General features: G+C 55.4%; 7 protein-coding genes across 7 annotated transcripts; 3 read left to right on the forward strand and 4 right to left on the reverse strand.

Annotated features, from left to right (window-relative positions):
- Positions 1 to 829: 829 nt before the first annotated feature.
- Positions 830 to 2,695, forward strand: BDY24DRAFT_440972 (uncharacterized protein; the record flags this gene model as incomplete). The annotated part of the gene is made up of 4 exons (XM_076644571.1): positions 830 to 1,218; positions 1,335 to 2,274; positions 2,350 to 2,496; positions 2,576 to 2,695. The coding sequence occupies exons 1-4, from the start codon at positions 875 to 877 to the stop codon at positions 2,693 to 2,695; spliced, it is 1,551 nt and encodes a 516-aa protein (XP_076497220.1). The 5' UTR covers positions 830 to 874.
- Positions 2,696 to 2,808: 113 nt separating this feature from the next.
- Positions 2,809 to 5,384, reverse strand: BDY24DRAFT_45057 (uncharacterized protein). Its single transcript, XM_076644923.1, has 8 exons — positions 4,945 to 5,384; positions 4,760 to 4,824; positions 4,573 to 4,664; positions 3,888 to 4,485; positions 3,547 to 3,805; positions 3,124 to 3,455; positions 3,026 to 3,043; positions 2,809 to 2,942 (listed from the first exon to the last, which is right to left on the reverse strand). The coding sequence occupies exons 1-8, from the start codon at positions 5,148 to 5,150 to the stop codon at positions 2,923 to 2,925; spliced, it is 1,590 nt and encodes a 529-aa protein (XP_076497221.1). The 5' UTR covers positions 5,151 to 5,384; the 3' UTR covers positions 2,809 to 2,922.
- A 57-nt stretch (positions 5,385 to 5,441) lies between these two features.
- Positions 5,442 to 6,530, forward strand: BDY24DRAFT_45106 (DnaJ domain-containing protein). The gene is made up of 3 exons (XM_076644924.1): positions 5,442 to 5,601; positions 5,731 to 5,893; positions 5,989 to 6,530. Exons 1-3 carry the CDS (start codon positions 5,518 to 5,520, stop codon positions 6,327 to 6,329), a joined length of 588 nt encoding a protein of 195 aa, XP_076497222.1. The 5' UTR covers positions 5,442 to 5,517; the 3' UTR covers positions 6,330 to 6,530.
- Positions 6,531 to 7,107: 577 nt separating this feature from the next.
- On the reverse strand, positions 7,108 to 10,529 carry SRP101 (signal recognition particle receptor subunit alpha; the record flags this gene model as incomplete). The annotated part of the gene is made up of 10 exons (XM_076642725.1): positions 7,108 to 7,170; positions 7,271 to 7,345; positions 7,505 to 7,767; positions 7,924 to 8,370; positions 8,492 to 9,135; positions 9,226 to 9,376; positions 9,474 to 9,600; positions 9,710 to 9,946; positions 10,089 to 10,297; positions 10,499 to 10,529. 10 exons carry the CDS (start codon positions 10,527 to 10,529, stop codon positions 7,108 to 7,110), a joined length of 2,247 nt encoding a protein of 748 aa, XP_076497223.1.
- A 296-nt stretch (positions 10,530 to 10,825) lies between these two features.
- Positions 10,826 to 12,118, reverse strand: BDY24DRAFT_387468 (uncharacterized protein). The gene is made up of 7 exons (XM_076640223.1): positions 12,095 to 12,118; positions 11,893 to 12,013; positions 11,608 to 11,803; positions 11,378 to 11,462; positions 11,261 to 11,280; positions 11,070 to 11,085; positions 10,826 to 10,954 (listed from the first exon to the last, which is right to left on the reverse strand). Exons 3-7 carry the CDS (start codon positions 11,797 to 11,799, stop codon positions 10,902 to 10,904), a joined length of 366 nt encoding a protein of 121 aa, XP_076497224.1. The 5' UTR covers positions 11,800 to 11,803; positions 11,893 to 12,013; positions 12,095 to 12,118; the 3' UTR covers positions 10,826 to 10,901.
- Positions 12,030 to 15,592, reverse strand: BDY24DRAFT_387471 (BTB/POZ and MATH domain-containing protein). The gene is made up of 16 exons (XM_076640224.1): positions 15,399 to 15,592; positions 15,120 to 15,167; positions 14,972 to 15,027; positions 14,708 to 14,864; positions 14,507 to 14,630; positions 14,329 to 14,431; positions 14,138 to 14,223; positions 14,027 to 14,065; positions 13,883 to 13,963; positions 13,740 to 13,811; positions 13,115 to 13,660; positions 12,979 to 13,017; positions 12,661 to 12,877; positions 12,439 to 12,545; positions 12,283 to 12,367; positions 12,030 to 12,201 (listed from the first exon to the last, which is right to left on the reverse strand). The coding sequence occupies exons 1-16, from the start codon at positions 15,527 to 15,529 to the stop codon at positions 12,128 to 12,130; spliced, it is 1,965 nt and encodes a 654-aa protein (XP_076497225.1). The 5' UTR covers positions 15,530 to 15,592; the 3' UTR covers positions 12,030 to 12,127.
- A 36-nt stretch (positions 15,593 to 15,628) lies between these two features.
- Positions 15,629 to 18,356, forward strand: BDY24DRAFT_387474 (uncharacterized protein). Its single transcript, XM_076640225.1, has 5 exons — positions 15,629 to 15,688; positions 15,760 to 15,904; positions 16,014 to 16,111; positions 16,277 to 17,258; positions 17,352 to 18,356. The coding sequence occupies exons 2-5, from the start codon at positions 15,761 to 15,763 to the stop codon at positions 17,934 to 17,936; spliced, it is 1,809 nt and encodes a 602-aa protein (XP_076497226.1). The 5' UTR covers positions 15,629 to 15,688; position 15,760; the 3' UTR covers positions 17,937 to 18,356.
- Positions 18,357 to 21,780: the final 3,424 nt, after the last annotated feature.

Consider the following 21,780-nt stretch of genomic DNA (forward strand, 5'->3'; position numbering starts at 1 on the left):
GAAAAGGTCGACAGATGCTCACCGTCCCCCTTCCTCCGATCCCCCTCCTCCTTCAGCTCTCCCAAACGTCGAATCCTCGTTCTCGCCTTCCGTCTGTTCGAATCTTCAGCTCCCGAGATCAAACACCTTAGTGAGTGTTCTTGGCTCTCTACTACTCATTCCGAGAGTCGGCTCTGTAAAGGAAACGGGCGAGAGAAGCTGACTTCGAGCTCTGTCGCCTTCCCTCCCTCCCTTCAGCTCGGCCTCTCCTCCTCTCCACCATGTTCCTCCTCTCCTTCCCCGTTGAAATCCAAACCCAAATCCTATCCTACCTCCCTCGAAAGGACCTCGCAGCCGTCGTTTGAGTCTCCCAGTACCTTCACGCCGTCGCAATCAAACTCTTCTACGTCGAAGTCGAGCTTCGATATTGGGATCACGTCGAGTGGTCGTTCTTCCCTTCTGGATCCCTCATCCCCTCAGGATCCATCTCCGACATTGAGCACGTCGAAGCGGGGAGGAAACACTGGAGGACGATGTGGTGGGAGCTTGAAGGAAGAAGAAAGTTGTTTGGTTTCTGCTTTGACCTCTTTTTGGATGCAACCGCGACGTTGTTCGACGCGACGCGTCTTTCTTTCTCGCGTTGGAGAGCTTCCCTCCCTGCGCTTCTTTGCGAACAAAAGGATCGAGCTCAGAGGAAACTTACCTCCATTCAGAGTGCCTTCCCTCTCGAAGAAGGAAGGGAAGAAGAAGAGGCGTTGAAGAGAGGAGAAAGGAGGCGTTTCGTCTCGGACGGACCCAGGGCTGAAAACTCTCGAGAGGGAAGCGCCGGCCGTCTTCTTTTTCCTCTCGTGCTCCTGCCGCCTTGTCCTTTGTTCCCCTCTAGGTCTCGAAAGGGATGAAAGAAGAGGAAGGGAAGAGAAGAAGGCTGCTTCCAACCACCATCATCGACGAAAGACAAGCTCGTTCGCCACACCCTCCGTCTCTCCCTCCCTCCCTCTTCGAGATGTCTTCCCTCGTCCAGACTTCCTTCCCCTCCCTCACCACTCTCCCCACCGAACTCTCTCTCGCCACTGCAAAATACCTCGAATCAGCTTCGCTCAAGTCCCTCGCTTTGGTGTGCAGGAAGACGCACGCCGTCGCCATCTCCGTTCTCTTTGCGAAGGTCATACTCAGCGCTGATCCCAGAAGCGTTCGAGCGTTCAGAGCGATCAGCGAGAGTGAGCTCGTAGGATTGGTAAAGTGAGTTTGTCCTTCTACCAGTGTATCCTCAGAATCTTCATCTTCGGCACGGAGGCTCCGTCCTCGCAGAATTTCGAACGAAATCGAACTGACACTTGTTCCCTCCGTCTTCGCAGAGTCGTCCACCTTCACACTCGCTACGAGACCGCCCACTATCGAAAAACCTCTCTCACTGGAGCTCTTCTCGTCTGGCCATCTTCCATGGATACCATCCTCTCGACTCTACAACCTCTCCTCCCTCTCTTCACTAAACTGCAACACCTCGACATCACCTCCCTCTCCTCCCCTCTCACCTTCGACATTCCCTCTTCCTCCCTCCCTCCACTCCCAATCCAAACCCTCGATCTCACCGGAAGTGACCTCTCTTCCTTCCCCTTCTCCTGGTGGGATCTCCTCGAGGGAGTCAGCTTCGTGAAGATCCTCCCTCCCTCTCCTCGATTCGTTGGACCCGTGGACGTTGTTGGACGACGACGCGTGCTAGAGTTCGACGCGAGGGAGGACAGCGGGACAGGGTTGAGGAGTATGCTGAGAAAGAATAGGGAGAGCGTGAAGGAGTTGGAGGTCAGATATCCAAGCGTCGCGTTGGATCTCGTCGAAGGGAGGAGCAGCGAGAACTCGATGGACGGACCTTCATGCTCGGTCGGACCCAGCACTCACTTCCCTCTCCTCAAGTCCTTCCACCTGACACCTACCAACCTCCTCGACCCAACTACTTTCCTCTCTCTCCACTCAGAGACCCTCGAATCCCTCACGGTCTACCTCCCTCTTTCCAACTCGGTCGCGTTCCCTCCCCGCCTCCCGTCGCTTCGCACCCTCGCTTTCCTCCCCTCGAAACACTCCCCTGGACTCACCATCTCGGAGGCAACGACGCTCTTCAAGTCCATCCAGGGAGGAGCGAAGGATATCGTCGAGCTGTCCGTCACCGTTCTCGAACTCGACGTCGAGGTTCTGAGGTTGATCGTTCGCTCGTTCCCAAAGCTGAAGAAGCTAGAGTTGAGGAGTCCGGATTCCCAGTCGTGCTCGTTGGGAAGTCCTGCGTTTTATTTGGGATCGTTGGTCAGTCTTTGACTCTCTTCTCGGTCTTCTCGACTCTCTTGAACTCACCAAAGTCGCGTCCTCTTCGTCCCTCAGTCGGCTTTCGTCACGACGCTCTCCCTCCTCCCCTTCCTCGACTCCCTCTCCTTCCTCGGCTGCCTCACATGGCCTCGAGTACCCTGTGGATCGAAGGAGAAGACCGTCAGAACCTATGCTTCCAAGCTCCCTCGACTCGAAACTCTCGTGAGTTTCCCGCTCTCCCCGTCGAACGAAAGAGAACGCAGCGACTGACCTTCGTTCGCTTCTCTTCGTTCCCTCACAGACCTGGACGTCCGAGAGCAACCCTGGCTCACACACCTCCCAAACCGAGAGCTGGGGCATTTTGAGAGAGAAGGGAGCGTTTATCGATCTGAGGAAGAGGTCGAGGTTGGGTTGGGAGTGAAGGCGAGGGAGGAGTCGAGGTTTGGGTCGAGGTTCGACGTGTCAATCATCGGAGGATGGAATTGGAAGGACTTGTCGGTTTATCTGTAGTTCTAGTTACGAAACGAAACGAGTGTAGTGTAGTCAGTCCTTTCTCTGATGATCTCGTGCGGGATCGGACGTTGGTTTGCCGTTTTTTTGTTCTCTTGTAGGTTTGCTGTTTCTGTTGCTATGGATGGTCATGAATCCTCACACTTCTCCTCCGACCCCTGAGAGAGACGAAATAAAGTAAGCGGGTCAGTTCTATTCGAACGTCAAGGAGAGGAAGGAGGGGAGGCGAGAAGAGGCTCACACGCAAAGACCAAGAAACCTGCGATGGAAGAGACGAAGGAACCGAGATCAGCTTACGCTTCAACTTCTAGTCTCGTAGGGAACGGAAAGAAGACTCACCTGCTCCCCAAGGTACGACTCCTGCGAACTTCCAAGCGAACCTCTTCCAGAGAGGTCCTCCCATCCTCCCTTCCCTCTCCTGCGGGCCGAAGAAGAACCCCAAACCCCTCGTCTTGAGCGTTCGGACGATGAGAGGGAAGGCAGGGAGAGGGTCCGTTCCAGTTCCCGTCGTTCGATACTTTGCGTTGCGCTGAGAGGGATGGAGAGGATGGCGAAGGTGGTTGAGGAGGTAATGGCGAGAGAAATGGCGAGACGCGTGGGAGGAGGGAAGGTGCTGAGGAGATTGGAGGAGGTGAAGAACTGCGTCGAAAGGTCGAGAGGAGAGTTGGAATCTGGGAAACGCATTGAAGGAGAGGGAGAAAAGTTGGCGTCGCGTCGAAGAATGAGGAGGAGAGAAGGTCAGGCGAAGGAGACGCGACTCACAGCGTTCCAGCTGTGATTCCTCCTGCTACAAGAACTCCAGCCTGACTGAGCCTTCCCCACTTGCTACCCGTACGTCCGAGCCCACCCTCCTCGTTGTTCTCTTCCTCATCGTCGTCGTCGTCCAAGCCGAAGAAAGCCATCGGTCGTTCAGAGATGGGAGTCGAGAGAGCGGCTCGAGGTTGAGAGGCGTCGATGATCTCTCGGACGTGAAGTGCTAGCCGTCGAGAGGAGTCGAAGGTGGCGAAGAAGAGAGCGTACCCTGAAATAGGAAGAAAGACACGAGGGCGATTCAGCTTCGATGCGCCGACTGCACGACGTGAGAGCGAAAAGGGACAACTCACCGACTCCGTCTTTCGCTATCGTCCATCTCCAACCCTCGAAGCCTAACTTCGACAAACCCCTCCAATTTCCATCCCATCCACTACTTCCAGCGACTCCAGCAGTCCTCAGCTCTTTAAGCCAAACGAGAGTGTCCTTCCGACTCTTCACGCTCCCAGCCAACGACGTCGACGACGAAAGTCCCCCTTTTCCCGATGCGGTTGTTGTAGTAGGCGGTCTACTTGGAGATGCAGAAGACGAAGGCGAGGGTTTCTTCCGTCCAGAGCCTGTGATGATCCTCGAGAGAAAGGCGACGAGTTTTTGAACCGGCGTCGCGAGGGTCCCCTGAGCGATTCCAGCTCCGGCTCCAGCCAAAGCTGAAAGGAGGGTCGGATGGAAAGTTGAGTGGGTGTTTCGGTGGTAGAGATGAGTGAGGTGGTCGGTGGAAGGAGAGGGTGGTGGAAGAGATTCGGGTGGGGAAGAGGGAGGAGGACGTGGTCGTGCGAATGGAGGGACGTGAGAGAGCAGCGAGGAGAGAAAGGAGTGGGTCGTGAAGAGAAGGGTCGTGAGAGTCGTGTTGATGATTAGCGTCGGGATGAGAGGGAGGATGAGGGACCAGGGCTATAGAACGAAAGACAGAGGGGAGGGAACAGGAGAGGAGAGGAGGTCAGCGAAATTGGGTCGCTCGACGGCTCCCGATAGACTCACTCCGTAGTCCTTCAATAGTCCGAGGATACCAGTGGGTCCTAGAGATCTTCCATCTCGCTGTGCGAGAGCTTTGATGAAGGCGAAGGTAGAGACTGTATCGGTGAGACCAAAGGAAACGAAGAAACGGTGAGCTCGACGCTCCTTCCTTCTTCTCACCTTCCCCAAAGCTCAGCTCCCTCTGACTCGCCCTTTGAAGGTCTAAAGATGCGGGCAGGTCTCTTCAACATCATTCCTGCCAGGAAGATCAGAGTTCTATTGGGGAGAGGCAGAAGAGAAAGAGAGTCAGTCAAGTCGGCGAGGTGAGCTCGATCCTTCCTTCCTTTCCTCTCTCCTTTCCTCTCCTCTCGTCCCATGATTGCAGCAACGACTCACCTAGAGAGGGAGGCCAAAAAAGTGTTAGAAGCAGATGCTGGGACCACAGCTTTCGAAGCCAGAGGTCCTGCTGGTACTGAGCCATCCGTGGACGATGTTGACGGAGGGAGGAGAGGAGAGTTGGAGGTGGAGGAAGGAGAGCTCTCTTGACTGTCGCTGGAGGGTGCTGGTGGAGGATTTCTCGTCGAGACGACGACTGCTTGCATGAGCGGTCCGTTCCAGTGCCTGTGACGATTTGATGAAAAGAGTCTTGAAGAAGGGAGGCGGAGGGCGTCGAGGTGGTTGGAGGGGAGTTCAGGGGCGGAGGAGTTCCGGCTGCTTTGAAACGCGTCGAGTCGAAGTGATATTTTTCTATACCGAGAGGAATATGTGTAGAGCGAAGGATTCTAGGATTGGAAAGATGACGCATAGCAAGATAAACGACCGAAGAAAAGGAGAAGATGACACTGGAGAGGAAAGGAGGAACGGCGAGCTCAACATTCGTTTCCTCTCCCTCACCCACGACCTTCTTTTGCCTCCGTCTCTCCTCCTTTCCTCTCTCTTTTTTCCTTCAAGGACCTATCTGGATACAAGATGAGCTTCTACGACATCCTAGGAGTCTCCAAGGACGCTTCTCAACGAGAGATCAAGAACGCTTGGAGGGAACTCGTCCTGAAGGTGAGCTCGCACTTTTCCTTCCTTCCTCCCTCTCCTCCTCCCTCCTTTCAGCCGTCCAAGGAAGAGCAGCTGTAGGTACAGTCTCTCGACACCGAGCTAATGCGTACCGTCTCCCTTTTTTTTTCTCAGCACCACCCCGACAAAGCTGGAACGACGGAAACGACGAGCTTGAAAGGAGGAGAAGGAGAGGTCGACATTCACCTCCTCACTTCGGCGTACGAGGTCCTTCGTTCAGATCTTAAACGAGAGATCTACGATCGCGAGCTTCTAGACTCAACTCGAAACGTAACGTGTGAGCATCCGGTCTTCACGGAGTTGGTACAAATGACAGCAGACCTCGAGCTGACGGGTCCCTCCTCCCTCCCTCCCTCACTCGCTCTCTTGCAGCCAACTCCTCCCTCTTCACGACTCCCACGATCCCTCCTCCCCTCGCTCGAACGACCTTCTCCCTCTCCGACTTCACACCTCACTACGGTCCCAAACCGCCGGTCTTCACTTCCGCCGCGCCAACTCCAGCTGAAGAACCAGAGTCGGAGAGGAAGGAGGAGGAGGAAGACGACGATCCGACGTACTACACCCATCCCTGTCGATGTGGGTTCGAGCTTCTCATCAGCAGGGAGGAACTGGAAGAAGGAGTAGATGTGATAGGCTGTGATGGGTGCGGGGATTGGATAGGGGTTGGGTACGAGGTTCTGGAGGAGAGTGAAGAGGAGGAGGGGGAGGAGTAGCGGAGAGGAATGGAAGAGAGGTCAGTCTCTTTCTTTTGGTTCGGTCTCGTTCTCGAGTTCTCTTCCTTTTTGGGGAGTCCTGAGGTGAGAGTGGCGTAGCAGACGCTGGAAGGCTCGATAACCTTCCTTCGACGGGAGAGAGAGAGGGAGCAAGGCAATCTGACGCGTCGTCCTCTTTCTCCTCCTTCTTTTGCTTCTCGCTTTTCCAGACCGTGACACCCTCGGACGCCAGCTCGACTTTCCAACTCGATTTCTGGCTCGTTCGTTCGTCGATGGCGACTATCCTCGAACCCTCACCCACCGCTCTTTCCGTCAAAACGCTGGTCCGCGTCGGCACCGTCCATCCTTCTCTCGACTTTCGCTCTTCGGCTCGCCGTCGTTTCGAGGAGAGGTCGCCCTTACCGAGTCGGGAGCAACAAGGACTATTCCTTGCGGGTCACTCTGAGATGGTGGTTGGAAGGACGCCGCAGGGAAAGAGGAAGGGAAGGGAAGAGGAGAGCAGGAGAGACACTCGACGACGCGTCCCCCTCCCTCCCTCCCTCACCAGCGACCCTTTTCGATAGTCATAGATCATGAGCTTCCTCTCCCACTTCTACGAGCTTCGAAAAGAACCCTTGCTCCCAAGCAGCTCCAACAGTTCATCCTCCCTTCCTCCTGCGCAAGAACGGCTGCTCTCTCTCTCTCTCTTTCCAAAAGCTTTCCTCATCTCCGATCCCTCGTCGGTTCGAAAGTTACAACGGTTCATCCAAACAGATAAAGAGAGGAGAAACAAGAGAATCTAATCCTTCAGCAGAGCCTCTACGATATGATTCACTCGAATATGACGGAGATCGGTGTAGGTCTGAAAGAAAAAGAAGACGAGTCAGTTCGAGTCGGACGGGAAGAGAGCGAGAGGAGAGGAAAGGAAAGGAAAGGGAAGAGGGAAGAGAGGGAAAACGAACCTGACCACATCCAACGAAGAGGATCGGTTGACCTGTCACGTAGGTCATCGAGAGAGCTGCTCCGACTTTGTCGTCCTGCGAGATGCGATGCGAGGAGAGCGGGAGACGTAAAAAAAGGAAGAGGAGACGGTCAGCGACAACGAGAACGAGACGACGCGTCGAACGTCCAACGCTCGTCCCTCCAGAAAAAAAAAAAAAAAAAAAAAAAAAAAAAAAACGACGAGTCCCACTCACAATCGTATCAAACTTTGTCAAAATCATCCCATCGATCCCCCTCTGTTCCGCCCCTTGGGTCGCACTCGAGAAATCCCTCAAGCTCCGATCAAACTTGGTCAACTGATCGACGGCTTCGTTCCCTACGAGGGCTTCTCCGACAAAGACGATCTTGTCCGGGGTGTTGACGGTGACGAGTTTGGCGAGAGCTCGCATTAAGGGTTCGTTGTCCTGCATGCGACCGGCGGTGTCGATGAGGACGACGTCGAAGGATTTTTCTTTGGCTGTTGCGGAGGAGGGAAGAGGGAGGTGAGGGGAGGGAGGTTGATTAGTTACGGAGGTGAAAGGAGGGGGAGAAGAGACGAGAGGAAGGATGAGAAGGTAGAGAAACGAGAGGGAAAGAGAGAGAAAGGGAAGAGAGACGCGTCCAAAAAACTGACCATAAGCGATCGCCTCCCTCGCAATCCCCGCCGAATCCTTCCCGTACCCCTTCTCAAACAACTCTACCCTCGTCCTCCTCCCCTCGTCCTCCCCTCCCTCCTTCCCCTCCGCCTCGCGCAACATCCCCAAGTTCCTCACATGCACCCTCAACTGCTCGACCGCCCCGCTCCGGAACGTATCGCACGCGGCGATCAACACCCTCAGATCGTTCTGCAGCAGCCAGAAGCAGACCTTGGAGAGGTTGGTGGATTTCCCGACGCCGTTGACGCCGACAAAGACCATCTTGTACGGGTCGGGTTTCGCTTGGGACGAGGAGGAGGAGAGGAGGAGGAGGGAGGGGGTTTGTTGTTTGCGTTTGATCTCGAGGAGAATGTCGGTGGAGGATTTCGGGGTGAGGATTCGAGTGATGGATTGGGAGAGGGAGGCTCGGACTTCGGATTTGACGCCTTGGGGGAGGGGAAACGAACGAAATCACGAGCGAAGGGAGTCAGTCAGCTTCGGAGAGAAACGAACGAACGAAGAGCGGACGAAACGACGCGACGCGACTCGAACTCGAACTTGACTCACTTCCAAACCCACCCAACTTCCTTCCGACCAAAGCCTTCTCCACCCCTTCGCACATCTTCTCCGCAATCCCCTTCGCCACGTTCTTACTCATCAAATGCTTCTCCATCGCCTCCAACACGGGCTTCAAATCCCCCTTGGTCAGAACCTTCCCTCCCGTCAACCTCGTGAACCAACTGCTCATCCCTCCTACCACCCTCCCTCCTGTTCCTCCCTCTTCCTCTCCAGCTCCATCCACCCCGAGATCCTCCCCCAGCAGTTCCCGTTCCTTCCTCAACCGACTCTTCTCCAAAGCCTTCTCGATCATATCGTCCTCCTCCTCGTCCTCCCCTCCTCCTTCGAGCACCCCCCCGCCCGAGGAGGAGCCGTTCAGGTCCGCGACGTCGTAGAAACCGTCTTTGGTTCGGGAACCCATGGCGTCCTTGGAGATGAGATCGGCGATTTGGGAGGCCGAGAGGGTTGGGGCGGAGGAGGAAGGGTCGGAGGAGGAGGAAGAAGAGGGAGGAGGAGGAGGAGAGGAGAAATCGAGAGCGGCCATGTCGGATTCGGTGAAGGACGAGTCGCCCCATTTGCGCATGACTTTGGAAGCCGCGGGAGGTTTGTTGTTGTTGTTGTTGGAAGAGGAGCGTTTGGAAGGGGAGTCGGATCTGAAAAAAAAAAAAACGAAGGAGGTGAGTCTTCGAGGTTCGAACAAGAGACTCGAGAGAGACGCGTCGAAACCGAAACCGAGAACTCACTCGGATCCTCCACCTGAAGGACTCCCCGGAAGACCACCACCACCGACCTTCTTCTTCCCACCTGAGGAACCCCCTCCTCCAGCCTTCGCCAACCGAGCCTTGAGAGCCGACACGTTCCTGGCGATTTCCTCAGCAGATTGTCCTTTCGGGGCTGGTGGTAAAAAAAGCGAACGAAAAAAGAGTTCAGGTTTCCGAAAACCGGCGAAGGAGACGACGAAGTGGGAAGGGGGAAGTTCGTCGGAACTCACTGCTCGGAGCGACAGGCATCTCAGCAGCAGGCACGACGTGATCCGTTCTCGGTTCCTCCCCACCAAACACGGCGTCCAGAGCAGCTTTAGGGATCGGAGTCGCTTTTCGTCCGAATGGTTTTCTGGCCTAGATAGATAGCCCAAAGGTCGTTCAAGTCAGCTCAGCTCTCTTTCCCTCTCTCCCTCCCTCTCTCCCTCTCCCTCCCTCTCTCTCTCTCCCTCGTCGTTTTACTGACCTTCCCCACGCCCAGTTCCTCCATCTCAGCCTTCTTGACGACCTTATCAAACACCTTGTCCCACCCGTCCAACAACTTGTTGAACTCCCAATCGGACGCTGTCGTTGAAACCACCCCGTCGCGAAGGGAGTCGACGAAGCTCAGGAGGAAAGGTTCGTAGAGCGTGAGGAAGAGGGATTTGATGGTTTCGAGGAGGGTGGGGATGTAAGGCAGGTGGAGGAGACGGTGGTAGGCGACCTGATTGTAACGAACGAACCCAACAAGAATGAATAGAAAGTGTGAGCTTTCGTTCAAGAAAGGGAGAGAAGAGAGAAGGGGAGGGAGGAAGGAGAAGGACGGGTTGAGCTCATAAGCTGTTTGTTTCTTTCCTCCTACTTACCACAAACACCAAATCCAACCCGTTCTCCAACACCCACTCCATCTTCCAACCTCCAGCCTCGTAGGATTCCCTCCCTCCTCCTCCTCCGTGAACGGCGGATCGGCCTTCGACGAGGACGTCCTTGAGGAGAGCGTTGATCGGGTTGGAAGACGAACCGACGAGGTTGGAAGCGGAGGGAGTGTAGGATTTGGACCAGAGGACGATGCCGCCTGGAGAGGTGAGAGGTGAGAAGGAGTAGAAGGAGGGGGACGAGGGTTGAGCAGAGGGAGGGAGGAGAGAGGGAGAGGGAGAGGGAGAGGGAGAGGTCAAGAAGGAGGGAAACGTAGGAGAGAGCAGTTGAGTGAGCTCACAGAGAAACGAAACGAAACAGAGATTTTCATCCACTAGTGGTGGAAAGAATTTCAACTCACTCTTGTGCGAGATGGAAACGTGGTCGAGCATGGCGTTCTCTCACTTCCCGCTTGTTTCGTAGGTAGGGTGTGGTGAGCGTTAAGGGCAGGGAAGGAAGTCGACAGCGAGCTCGTTCTCTCTTGTCTCAATTCGGACTTTCAATCGACTCTCGCCTGGGCCGACTCTCCTCCTGTTTTAGCCCATCTCCTTTCCTTTCCTAGCAAGCTCAGACCTTCTTGCGAGCTCTCTTCATATCCGACTCTTCGAATTTACGTCTCTCTTTCCCAGCTGGCGACTCCTCGACGAGCAGTCAACAGCTCTCCTTCCCACCTCCATCTCGTTCGTTCGTTTCGTCCGAAAGTCCATTCCATCCTCTGCCCTCCCCCTCCCCTCCCAAGCTATATACAGCTTGACCCGCTCCATTTAGTGAGCAGCAACTCCAGCCAACTTTGCGTCTCGGGCGTCCTGCCACTCCCCTGGAAAAGTTCGACGACGAGAAAGAGAAAGAGAGAGGATCAGCTCGGGAGTTCTCGACTTGTCGAGAGAAACCAACCCCTGGTGGGGCGAACAAGAGAGAGAGAAGAAACGCACTGTTGGGGTTGTCGGGCTGTGTAAGAGGAAGATGAAGAGAGACAGTTTGAAGAAGATGGAGAAGGAGAGAGGGAGAAGAGAAGAGAAAGGTCAGCGGGACGTGAGCCGAGCGGAAGGGAGAAGGGAGGGAGGAAGGAAGGAAGGAGAGAGCATAGAAGGGCAAGAGGGAAGGAAGAGGAGTATATGCGTACGCTGTTTCGGAACTTGGGCACTGGTATACAACGACGAGCATGGGTATTTCAAGGTCAGCTCGAAGGGACGGGCAGAAGGAGGGAGAGGAGGGAAGGGGAAGGAGGAAGGAAACGTACACTCGATCAAGTAGTTCTGAAGGGCGTACCATCCGTATCCAACGAGAAGGACAGCAAAGAGGAGTTTGTTGTAGAGAGGCCACATCTACACACCGTCCCACCATCCAAAGGAAGGACACGCGAAGGAAGGGAAGGGAGGAAGGAGGAGGAAGGGAGGAGGAGGAGGAGGAGTCAGCTCTCTCTCTCTTCCTCCTTCCCTTTCTTTAATGAGAGAACTTGACTTTACTTACCTGGGAAGGGTAAACCTTCATTCCCAAAGGCTTGAGCAAGAAGACGAAAGGAGCGAAAGGCTTGGGGTGGTTGGGTCCAGGTCCGTCGTACTTGTACGCCTTGAGGGCGGTCGGTCGGAGGGCGAGCAGGGGAGTGGGTCGCATCAGGGCCTGCAGCGAAGGTCGCATGGCGTTCAGGGAGGTGGGTCGCATGCTGCTAGAGGGATAGAGAGAAGATGGAGAAGAAGAGGAGTCAGCGAGGGAGAGAGAGAGGAGAGGTGGTGGAAGAGGAGGGAGGACACGAACATGGAGGGAGCGTCGGGGTTGGAGGGGAAGAAGGAGATGAGAGCAGAGCGAAAGAAGGAGAGCGAGCTGGTCGAGTATTTTTCTTGGGTTCGGGAGTCGGACCTTTCGTTCGAAGGGTAGGCTTCTCGGAAAGAGATTTATGGCAGAATAGAAGGTCATTAAAAAAAATCGTGCAAAAACATCAAAAGAAAAGGAACCAAACCCAGGAGAGGAATCGACGCGTGCAGATCGGACCTCAGTTCGAGGACTGATCTCCCTCTCCTTCTCCCAGCGAGACAAACTCCAACTGGGAGATAACCAGAGGCCAAACTGTGCGTAACGAAAGGGAGAGGGAAGAGTCAGCGAGAGCGTCGGAGGAAAAGAGAGAAAGCGAGAAGACGGCGGGCTGACCTTCCTCGAATCCAAGGAACCTCCCTCCTCGGACTTGTTTCCAAACATCCTTCATCCCATCGGTTCGCTTGATCTCGTTCCAGTTCTATACGAAGATCCAAGGAACGAGTCAGTTCGGGGGGGTTGAGGATCGAAGGTGAAGCGAGACGGACCGACCTTCAAGAAGAAATCGACCTCGACCTTCCTGACCTCGTCGAAAGCTGCTGAGAACGCACTGAAGGCTTCGTGAGGGATGTTTGCGACTGTGAGGCCCGAAACGATGTCTGTGAATGTGGAAGTGAACAAAGAGGAAGCAGTCAGCACTGAAGCTCGAGAAGTCGACGCGACCCTCTGGCAGCTTCCTCCCTTCTCTTTTTCTCAATGACGGAACAAACTCACGATCGAAAGCTCTCGCTTTAAGATCGGTCAATCCCATCTTGTCGGCGAGGACAAAGACGCTCTTGGCCGAAGCGGGACGGGGTCGACCTGGACGAAGACGCATCCAGTTGGAGATCCAGGCTTCTCTCGCTCGAGCTGGAGAGGAAAAGGAGTTGGGATTCGCTGGGTTGATGAAGGAGGAGGTGAGGGGAGCGAAGGTGATGTGGTCGGTGTAGAGCTGCGACGGAAAAAGGAGAGAGGAGCGGTCAGAGAAAAGGGAGTGGCGAACAGCCGAAGAGAGAAGGCGAAAAGAAAGAGAGAGAGATTTGTATGACGAACGTAGTACAGTAGAGCAAAGAAGGTTGGGTAGGCAGCGTCCTGATCAAGGAAAGGAAGCGAAAGGAGAGGTTGTTCAGCATCTGTCGTCAACGAGAGACGAAATGATCGATTGAAGAGACGAGGGATGAAAACGCACCTTGATCACGACTCTCGTCTTCCGAGGTCCCAGCCTCTCCTCCTTGACTCGAGAAGCTGCACCAGTAACATTTTCCCTATCCTTCCCGTCCACTGCTCCTCCCTTCCCCGACATTGAAGACGTCTTCCTCTTCCCTCCCTCGTCCTCCCCACTTCCACCCTTCACCTCCCCATGAGTCTGCTCCTCCGCTTCCTCCCCAGTTCCGTCCTTGGGTAGGCTCAATTCTAAAGCTCTGGGAGTAGTCGCTCGACTACCATCCTCCGAAACGAGCGATGGCGACGCGACGGGTACAGCGACGACTCTCCTCGCATCTCTTCTCGGCTCCTCAGCGTCGAAACCTTCACCAGCTCCTCCGACGACAGGTTCTTCGGCACCATGAACGGCTACACCTCCGTCGGAAGGAGCAGCAGAGGAGGTCGATCGTTCCGATTCGCTATCGTCGTCGTCGGAAGAGGAGGGAGAGGGAGACGAAGGATGATTCTCCGAGTCGGAATCGGAATCCTCGAGGTTGGGTTGGTAGATCGATGAGCGTCGAGAGATCCCAGACTAAGAATACAACAAAGCGAAAGTTTGAGGAAAGTCAGAAAACGCGTACGAACGAGTAAGAGAAAGGGAGAAGACTCACGTCCGACTGCACCTCGTCTCCAGACTGATTGGAGTCCTCGGCGAACCCTGAAGACAGCATGGTCGAGAAGTACTGGAGAAGCGAGCTCGAAAGAAGAGGAGTGAGAACTGAATCGCTCAGAGAGGTGGAAAGAAGGAGCGTACCTCAGCTCTCCCTATTAGCGTTTTGTTCGCCCAGATCCTCCTCTCCTTCCGTTTCCCTTTCCTCGCAATGACGAACTCAACCTGGAAGGGACGCAATGAGTCAGAACGAGTAGAGTGGAGAGATAGCGACTCGGGAAGACGAACATCAGAGTAGGTTTGGTTGTCAAGGAGCATTCCGACGGACTGAAGCAAAAGGTCGAGTCGGTCAGCGATCGCGTCGCCTGAGTCGACGACAAAAAGAGCAAAGGGACTCACATGAAGCAAGGCCTTAGGAACAATCTCCTTGGGGGTCGTTTCGGGAGGAGAAGGAGGTGTTGGAACAGCCCAGATCGAGCAGACGACTGATTGAAAGAAGGCAAAATATCAGAGCGCGTTCTTACAATTCGTCTTTCTCGTCTCCTCTTCCCTCTTTCCACCCTTCCTACCCTATCTCCACTTGCACTCACCGTTGAAGTAATCGGCTGAGCGAGTGACAGGGTTGCTGAAGAAGACCGTGTCTCGTTTAGCGTACTGAGCCCAACCCCAGTTCTGCGTCCTGCTGGCGAACGTCTTCGAAGAGAAAGGAGTCGTGTCAGTGAGTTCTTCCTCACTATCCAACGGCAGGTTCACTGCGATGTTACTGACATGGTTCGCTGCTTCCTTCACGCAGATCATCTTCCCGTCGGAGCCCTTGACCTCGAACCTGAACTGGAACATGCCCTGCCTTGACCACCGCCCAAAAGTTCCGGTGTTCGCAATGGTTGCCGACCTGAAGAGAAGAAAAAAAAGAGGAGGGTAAGCTTTGGAAGGACGAAAAGAAGAATGGGGCGGCGAAGAGGGACTCACGCAGTGCTGGACGAGGAGTGATGGTGAGTGAGAGGAGACGTGAGGGGAACGAGACCGGGAGGATCGTCGTATTCGTCGGGCGAAGGCTCGCACGAGAGGTATAAAGAGCAGTACTCGTTCGCTGATCCTCCAGCGTTGGGGTAGAAGAGGATCTGCCCTAAAAGGTACAAGTGAAAAGTGGCGAGGGAAGAAAGGGAAGAGCGGGAGGGGGAGGAAAGGAGAGGTCAGCTCCTAGCCCAATGAATTGAGTCCCGTACAACGCACATTTCGCTCCACCGAATAGGACAGACTTGACGACTCGAGACTTGGATTCGCCTCGGCTGCGAGGGTAGACGAACGGAGGGAGGGAGAAAGGGAGAAAGATGGTGAGAGGCCGGCGGAAACAAGCGGGGCGAAGGAGGGTCGAGCTCACCTTTGCTCGAACAGAGCCTTGAGGTTGTTCATTTTCCATTCGAGGGTTCTGACAGGAAAGGAGACAAAGATACAATTAGTTTCTGAAAGCCCCCAAGTCCAAAGTCCGTGGCGAGGGCTTCCGATTGTTGACGTTTGGAAAGAGGAGGTGAGCTCGACCTCCCCCCTCCCTCCCCTCCGTGCTCCTTCCCTCCCATGAAACCGAGACACGAGTCCAGGTCAAGGAGGACGAGCTCATTGATCTCGCGAGCTGTATACAAAAGAAAATGAATAGGCTCACGTTGTGCCGAATTCCTTGAACTCTGCTCCTCCTCCTCCTCCCGTCGACGAAGAGGACGCATTCTGCTGATATCCTGGACCAGATGGAATAGCTGCTGACGTAGAAGTTGGTTGCTGGCCGTTGTTTGCCATGTTGGTGCTAAAGTGGAATTGCCTATGATGGGCGTTGGGGGCAAAGAGAGCCAGAAGAAGACGAGATGCGTTCAAGTCGAAACGTTGAGCTTCGAGCTTCCTCCCTTCCTCCGTCCTTCGTCCTCTCGACGGTCATCACCTCGATTCTTTACTCTCACAGTGAGTCCTCAGCTATTCTCTATATACACTGGTCATTCTCGTCTGACCTTTTCATCACTTCCTATCTACAGAATGGTCCTGTCTCGAGCTCAACGACGACGACAAACGGACGTCCTGCTTCCTTCCCTCCCGACCGAGATTCTCGACCTCATCTTCAGCCTTTGCAAACAGAGTACCCTCAGAGACCTGACTGAGACTTGCAAGGACTTTCGCAGTGTAAGCCTGCCACTCATTTGGGTCTTTTCAACCAGAAAGCTGGCGAAGAAACTGACTTCTCCTGCCCCCTCCTCCTCCTCCCTCCCTCCGTCGCCTCGCCTTCTTTCAGGTCGCTCGACCTCGCGTTTTCAAGACGATCGTCCTCAGAACGATCTCTCAGCTCAGAGACATCATCAACACGGACGATGAAATCCTGGGAATGATCTCGTGAGTGTCTGAAGCGATTTAAAAGGAGCAGGGCGAGGGAAAGAAGAGCGAAAGTCTTCTTGACGGGAGGCTTCTTGTTTTCCTCCCGCTCAAGATACGATAGGTCTCGAGGCGCGTTTGTAACAGTAGCTGACTTCTGCTTCTGCTCCTCTGCTCTGCCTACAGAACCCTCGAGCTCGCCTTCGACTGGGACGAGGAGTTTCAAGACGAACCCTGGGCTGGGATGGCTCCCGCTCTCGTCGCCGTCCTTCCTCGACTCACCGACCTCCAAGAGCTCATCCTGGATGATCGAGTCTGCCGGTTCTCGGAGGATCCCGTCGTCGCACCTTTCTACACCCGCCGACCTCCCTTCGATCCTATCTCCCCTCGTCGTCGGTCGCCTACTTCCACTCCCTACGCCTACCTCACCCTCGAAATCCTCCTCGCCATCTTCAACCATCCTCGACTCAAAACGTTTCGTCACTCCCAACTCGCCTACTCGGACCTCAACCTCTCTCCCGAAGCCTTCGAAGACTTCGAGGGCCCTCCTCCCACTCCCACCTTCCTTCCCTTCTTCGCCTACCCCGACGACGACGCTCGCACTCCGTCCACTCCAACCTTCCGCCTCCTCCTCTCCCTCCTCTCCAACTTCGCCATTCAACCCAAACACATCGAGGTCCCCGTCATCCGATCGAACTTGGAGCCAGCGAAATCCCTCATCGAGACGACTATTCCAGGCTTGGAAACGGTCAAGCTCGACTTCGACTTCGACGGCGAAGATCCTCTCCCAGGAGAGACCGACGACTTCGATCTCTCAGCGTTCTTCAAGTCCCTAGGGTCTCAACATCCCTCGCTACGGAACATCATCCTCTTCCGAGTCGGAGACAGAAGAGAAAGGATCCTGCGAGCTCTCGCAGCGATCCCAGGATTCGAAGGGTTTGCCAACGAGAGGTTCTCGGCCGTGCTGAATCTGCTGCCGTATCGGGCTCTCTCAGTAGGATTTTCTGGTGCAGGAGAGGACGGTCGGAGAGTTGTGCTTAGGCTGGGTTCTCAGGACGAGGACGATCACTACGCCTGGACGAGGGAGGACAAGAGCATGTCGAACCTCCTCGAGTGCTTTCCCACCCTCGAAGTCCTCGACAGTCGAGGAACGAAACGGCTCTTCTCCGTGAGTTCAGTCGCTTCCTTTCTTTGTGTTGATCGTTCTCTCTAATCGAGACCTGACGCGTCCCGTTCCTTCGCAACATCCTTCCTTCCTCAGAACCCCACGACCCTCCATCCCCTCTTCAAAGTCCCCTCTTTCTCCTTCAAACCCATCTTCCCCTCCCCCTCCATCGGACTCAAAACCCTCATCCTACCTCTCTTAGAAGAGTATCTCGCCCCCGACTTCGAAGGCATCGACCTCCGAGCGTATTGCCGACACCACTCCCACCTCGTCCCTCCCCTCTCCGCGGACGACCTCAAAGCCCACCCCGCCGAGCTCTCAGACGTCGTTTCAGCTTTCGAGTCCGCTGGAGGTCCCGCCAGACGCTGGAGAGAACAAGGATTCTGCGACACCGTCGATCCCATCTACTCCCTCGCCGAAGCTTTCCCGTCCCTCGAGATCATCGCTCAACCGATGCACTTTGGCTTAAAGGAATATGTGACCCTCGTTTTCATCATCTCCCGAACCACGGACGACCGGATCAACATCGTGCTTGGGGAGGAGAACAGGTGGGGTGCGACGCCGATGGATCGAGGCTACGCGTGCGCGTGCGATCTGGAGAAGTTCTCGGCTGAAACGGAGGACGAGTACGGGCCGCTATATGGGCGCTCGGTACGAGACTGGTGGGTGGGGACGGAGTGATAACCTTCGTGGAGCAGCAAACTATCGACGCGTCGACTTCAACCGTCCCTCTCCTCCTCCCGACTCTCTCTCCTCCCGACCCGTCTTCCACCCTCAAACTCCTCTCTCAATCGATCATCTTCCTCGCCCCACTCTTCTTCACCCAAACCCATCTCCGCCACTATCACATCAACCCAAGCTCGCTCAACCGACGAGACGGAGAGACGCGTCGAAGGAGGTCGGGCTCTCGACGGTTTGGACCTAGGAAGGAGAGGAAGGATCAAGGTGGGATAGAAGGAGACGGGAGTGGAACCGGGAATGGCGGTTGAGGTCGATCGTCGGAGGTCGGAAGGCAGTGGGCGAAGGAAGGGAACGGGCGACGCGTCGAGTCGGAGGGAGGGAGGTTCTCGTCTAGTTTTTATAGTCTTCTCCTCTTATCTGCTCTATCTAGTCTGTATCTCTGCCTTACAAGTAGTCAGTCTTCTCCCTCTCTTGAAACTCCCAAACCCTCAAAGCTAGTCGGGCGTGAAAGGAAAAAAAAAGAGAAGGCGTTTCGGATCTTCGATCAATGAGGGAATCAAAGTGCAAAGCTAGGCCCTCTGTCGGCTCCCTCGCACCCCAGAAAATCTGCACTTCTTGCCAAAAGGTCTCGAGGCCCTTCATCTAGCCATCAATCTCCTCAACTCGTCGTTAAATTTTCATCGTCATTTGTCGCGTCGCGTCCCGTCCTGCGCGCCCTCGAGCTCGAACCCTCCTCTTCCCCTTCCCCTTCTCCCTTCTTTTGCTTCCAGCCCTCACCTCCCTCCGACTCGCCTTTCTCTCGCCTTTCCCTCCCCGTAATCTTCTCTCTACTTAATCGACACTACCCACACTCCTTTTCCTACCTTTCCCTTCCGACTCCCCAAAGTTCAAGCTTCCGCGAGCGGAGTGTCGATTCATTTCCAGTCAAACAGAGATCAGCCCTTCACCTCCCTTCTAACCCTCATCAACCCACCTTCTACCTCTCCTCTCAGCTCTCTGAGCAGCTCAAGGCTTCCAGGACGACGACATGGATCCGGAAACTCTTTCACGGTTGACTTCTCTGGCAGAGAAAGGTGGGCTTTCGTGTCCTTCCGTTCGTCGCGTTCGAGAGGGAGTGAGGTCGGATTCCGAGGAGGAGAGCAGCAGAGCTTAGTTTTCCAAGGGAGCTGTATAGATCCAAGCGGGTATGCGACAAGCTCTCAAGGAGCTCTCGTTCGCATGAGCTCTAAGAGCCGGCAGGGTGGCTCGTGGAGGAAACAAAAGGAGCGAAGAAGGAGAAGAAGAAGAGAGAGCTCGCCGTTCCTTCCCTTCCGTTCCTCCCAAAGCTGACCTTCCTTCTCTCCAACAGGTGGTCTACCAGAAGGAACCGCTCTCGTGGATCTTCTCGCTGAAGGAGTGGATCAGCTCATGTTCCTCAAGGGGGACAAGGTGGCAGTTCTCGAATGTTTGGACCTCGAGAAGGGAGTCTACCTCGTTCGTTCCCCTCGTCCTCCTCTCTCTCGCACGTTTGCTGCTTCTCGGCTCAAGAACGGAAGCTGACTATACATACTCTCGGTCTCATTTGACCTACAGGGCTACTGCGAAGGAGTGTTGGGCAAATTCGACAGAGCTCACTTCAGCTTCGAACCCGAGGTCGTCCTTCCCTCACCTTCACCTCAACCTTCCTCTTCCTCCTCCCCTTCGTCGACCAACCCTCCTCTCCTCTCCTCCTCCACCGAAGACGAAGAAGCCATCACCACCGCTTCACCCTCCTCACCTCCTTCAACCACAACCGATCTCACCCCAACTCATATCGAACTAGAGGAGGAGCAGCCCTTGATCCCAACAGAGAGCGCCTCTCCCTCCTCTCCTGAAGAGTCCCCTCCTTCGTCCTCTTCCCCTCCTTCCCCTCCCGAACTCCCTCTCCCGGTTCCTCGTCGTCGTCCGCTTACGTCTACCTTCAACCGAGGAGGAGGAGATATCTCGAACGGAAGCTCCGAGGATCTGGAACTCGAGGCCGAGAAGAAGAGGAGGAGGAGAAACGATCCTGGCGCGTTCATGGATTTCGAGAGCTTCGTCGTGCCTTCGGGTCTGGCTGGAGAGCAGAAGCTTGAGGTGGAAGAGGTAGAGGAGAAGGTGGAGGCAGAGGAAGTGGTTGATCTGTCGAAGGAAACTCAGGAGGAGGAGGAGGAGGAGCAAGAGGAGCACGGCAGGTCGAGTCGAGAGCTCAATATCAACATCCCTCCCGTCGATTCTACCTTCGAGTTCGACGACGGAACGCTCAGTCGAACACCTTCAACATCAGCTTCACCATCGACCTCAGGTCTCTCAACCCTCCCTCCCTCTCCAGCAGTCAACCAGCAACTAGGCAGTCGGTCCTCCTCTCCTCGACCAGAGAGCACCCTCGGATCCCACATCGGACACGATCAACGAGCTTCCTCCATCCTCGACGCGGCCGTCCTCTTCCCTCTTCCTCCCACCCACGAAACGTCACCTCCTCCCTCCGACGAACCAGGTCTCCCTACTCCTCCTCAGAGCCTCGAGTTTCACACTCTCTTCCCCTCCGAACCCTCCAATTCCAACCCAAACCGACCTCTCCACGACCGAAACTCTTACCCTCGAAACGCGTCCCATCCCAACGAACTCCCTTCCTCCGCTACCTTCCCTTCCCCAAACCCCTCTCCCAGAAGAGCATCAACCAACTCTCCTCTCGTCGTCTCGCCCTCGCCCTCCCCAGTCAAGCAGCTCAAATCGCCTTCGTCGAGATCTCTGGCCACCAAACTCGCGTCGTCCTTCTCCTCCTCGACCCTCGCAACTTCGTCCAGTCATCGAGAGGAGGACGGGGAGGAGGAGTGGGACATCTTTGCGGATTATGCGAGAGCGTCGATGTACGAGCCCGACTTCTCGCTGGAGGCTGGATCAGGGTCGGACTCGACGAAGAAGGCGGCAAGGATGTCGAAGAGGATGAGTCGACTTCCCTCGTCGCTCTCGCAGGAGTTCTCAGCACCCATCCCATCCCTTCCACCACCCCTCGCAGCTCCCTCCTCTCCTCCGAAATACCCTCGTTCGCTCCAATCGTCAGTCTGGAACCCTCATCGTCCGGAAACGCTCGTCCTCGAGTCGACAACTCCTACGAAGGAAGCCGGTCCCGTTCGCACGTCAGTCTCGATGCCCATCTCTCCCTCCACACCCACGCACTCCTTCCCCGACAGTCCCGCAACCCTTGTCGGAGCCTCCGTCATGAACCTCGCTAGTCCTACGACCCCTCCTTCGCCCACCATCGGACTCGCACCGGAATCGCCAGAGGTGAACCCGCTCGAGGAGTTGAGGGCCAAGTCACCTTCGGGAGGATTGGGATTGGCTTCGAACTTGAGGGAGATCATTCAGGAGAAGAACCAGGCTTTGTCGAGGAGAGGAAGTGAGGAAGAGGAAGGGATCAGTCAGGCTTTGGGGAAGACGATGGTGGTTGAGGAGGAGGAGACGAGCTCGGAGAAGAAGGAAGAGGCGACAGTGGAAAAGGACGCGTCGGTCGAGCTCAGCCAGGACTCGGCTGTCGGAGTCGAGGAGGACTCTCTCGCCACCCCTCAACTTCCTTCCGTTGCTGTTCTTGCTACATCTCCCGTCCTCTCGTCCATGGAGGAATCCACTCCTCGAATCGGATCGATCTCGGACGCGTCGAAAGAGCCCGACTTCGTCACTCCTTCGCCTTCCACTCGTTCCCTGAAACCCTCTCTCACTCTCACCATCGATACCAACCTCCCCAAACCAACCTCCTCAAGCTCATCGGAGCCTCCCTCCGACCAACCTTCAGTCGAGCGCTCCTCCAGCGCCGCCTCCCGCACCGAATCCCTCCCCTCTCCCGGCG

The sequence above is a fragment of the Mrakia frigida genome (assembly GCF_051309035.1).
Source record: "Mrakia frigida strain ATCC 22029 unplaced genomic scaffold BDY24scaffold_13, whole genome shotgun sequence".
Classification (NCBI taxonomy): Eukaryota; Fungi; Basidiomycota; class Tremellomycetes; order Cystofilobasidiales; family Mrakiaceae; genus Mrakia; species Mrakia frigida.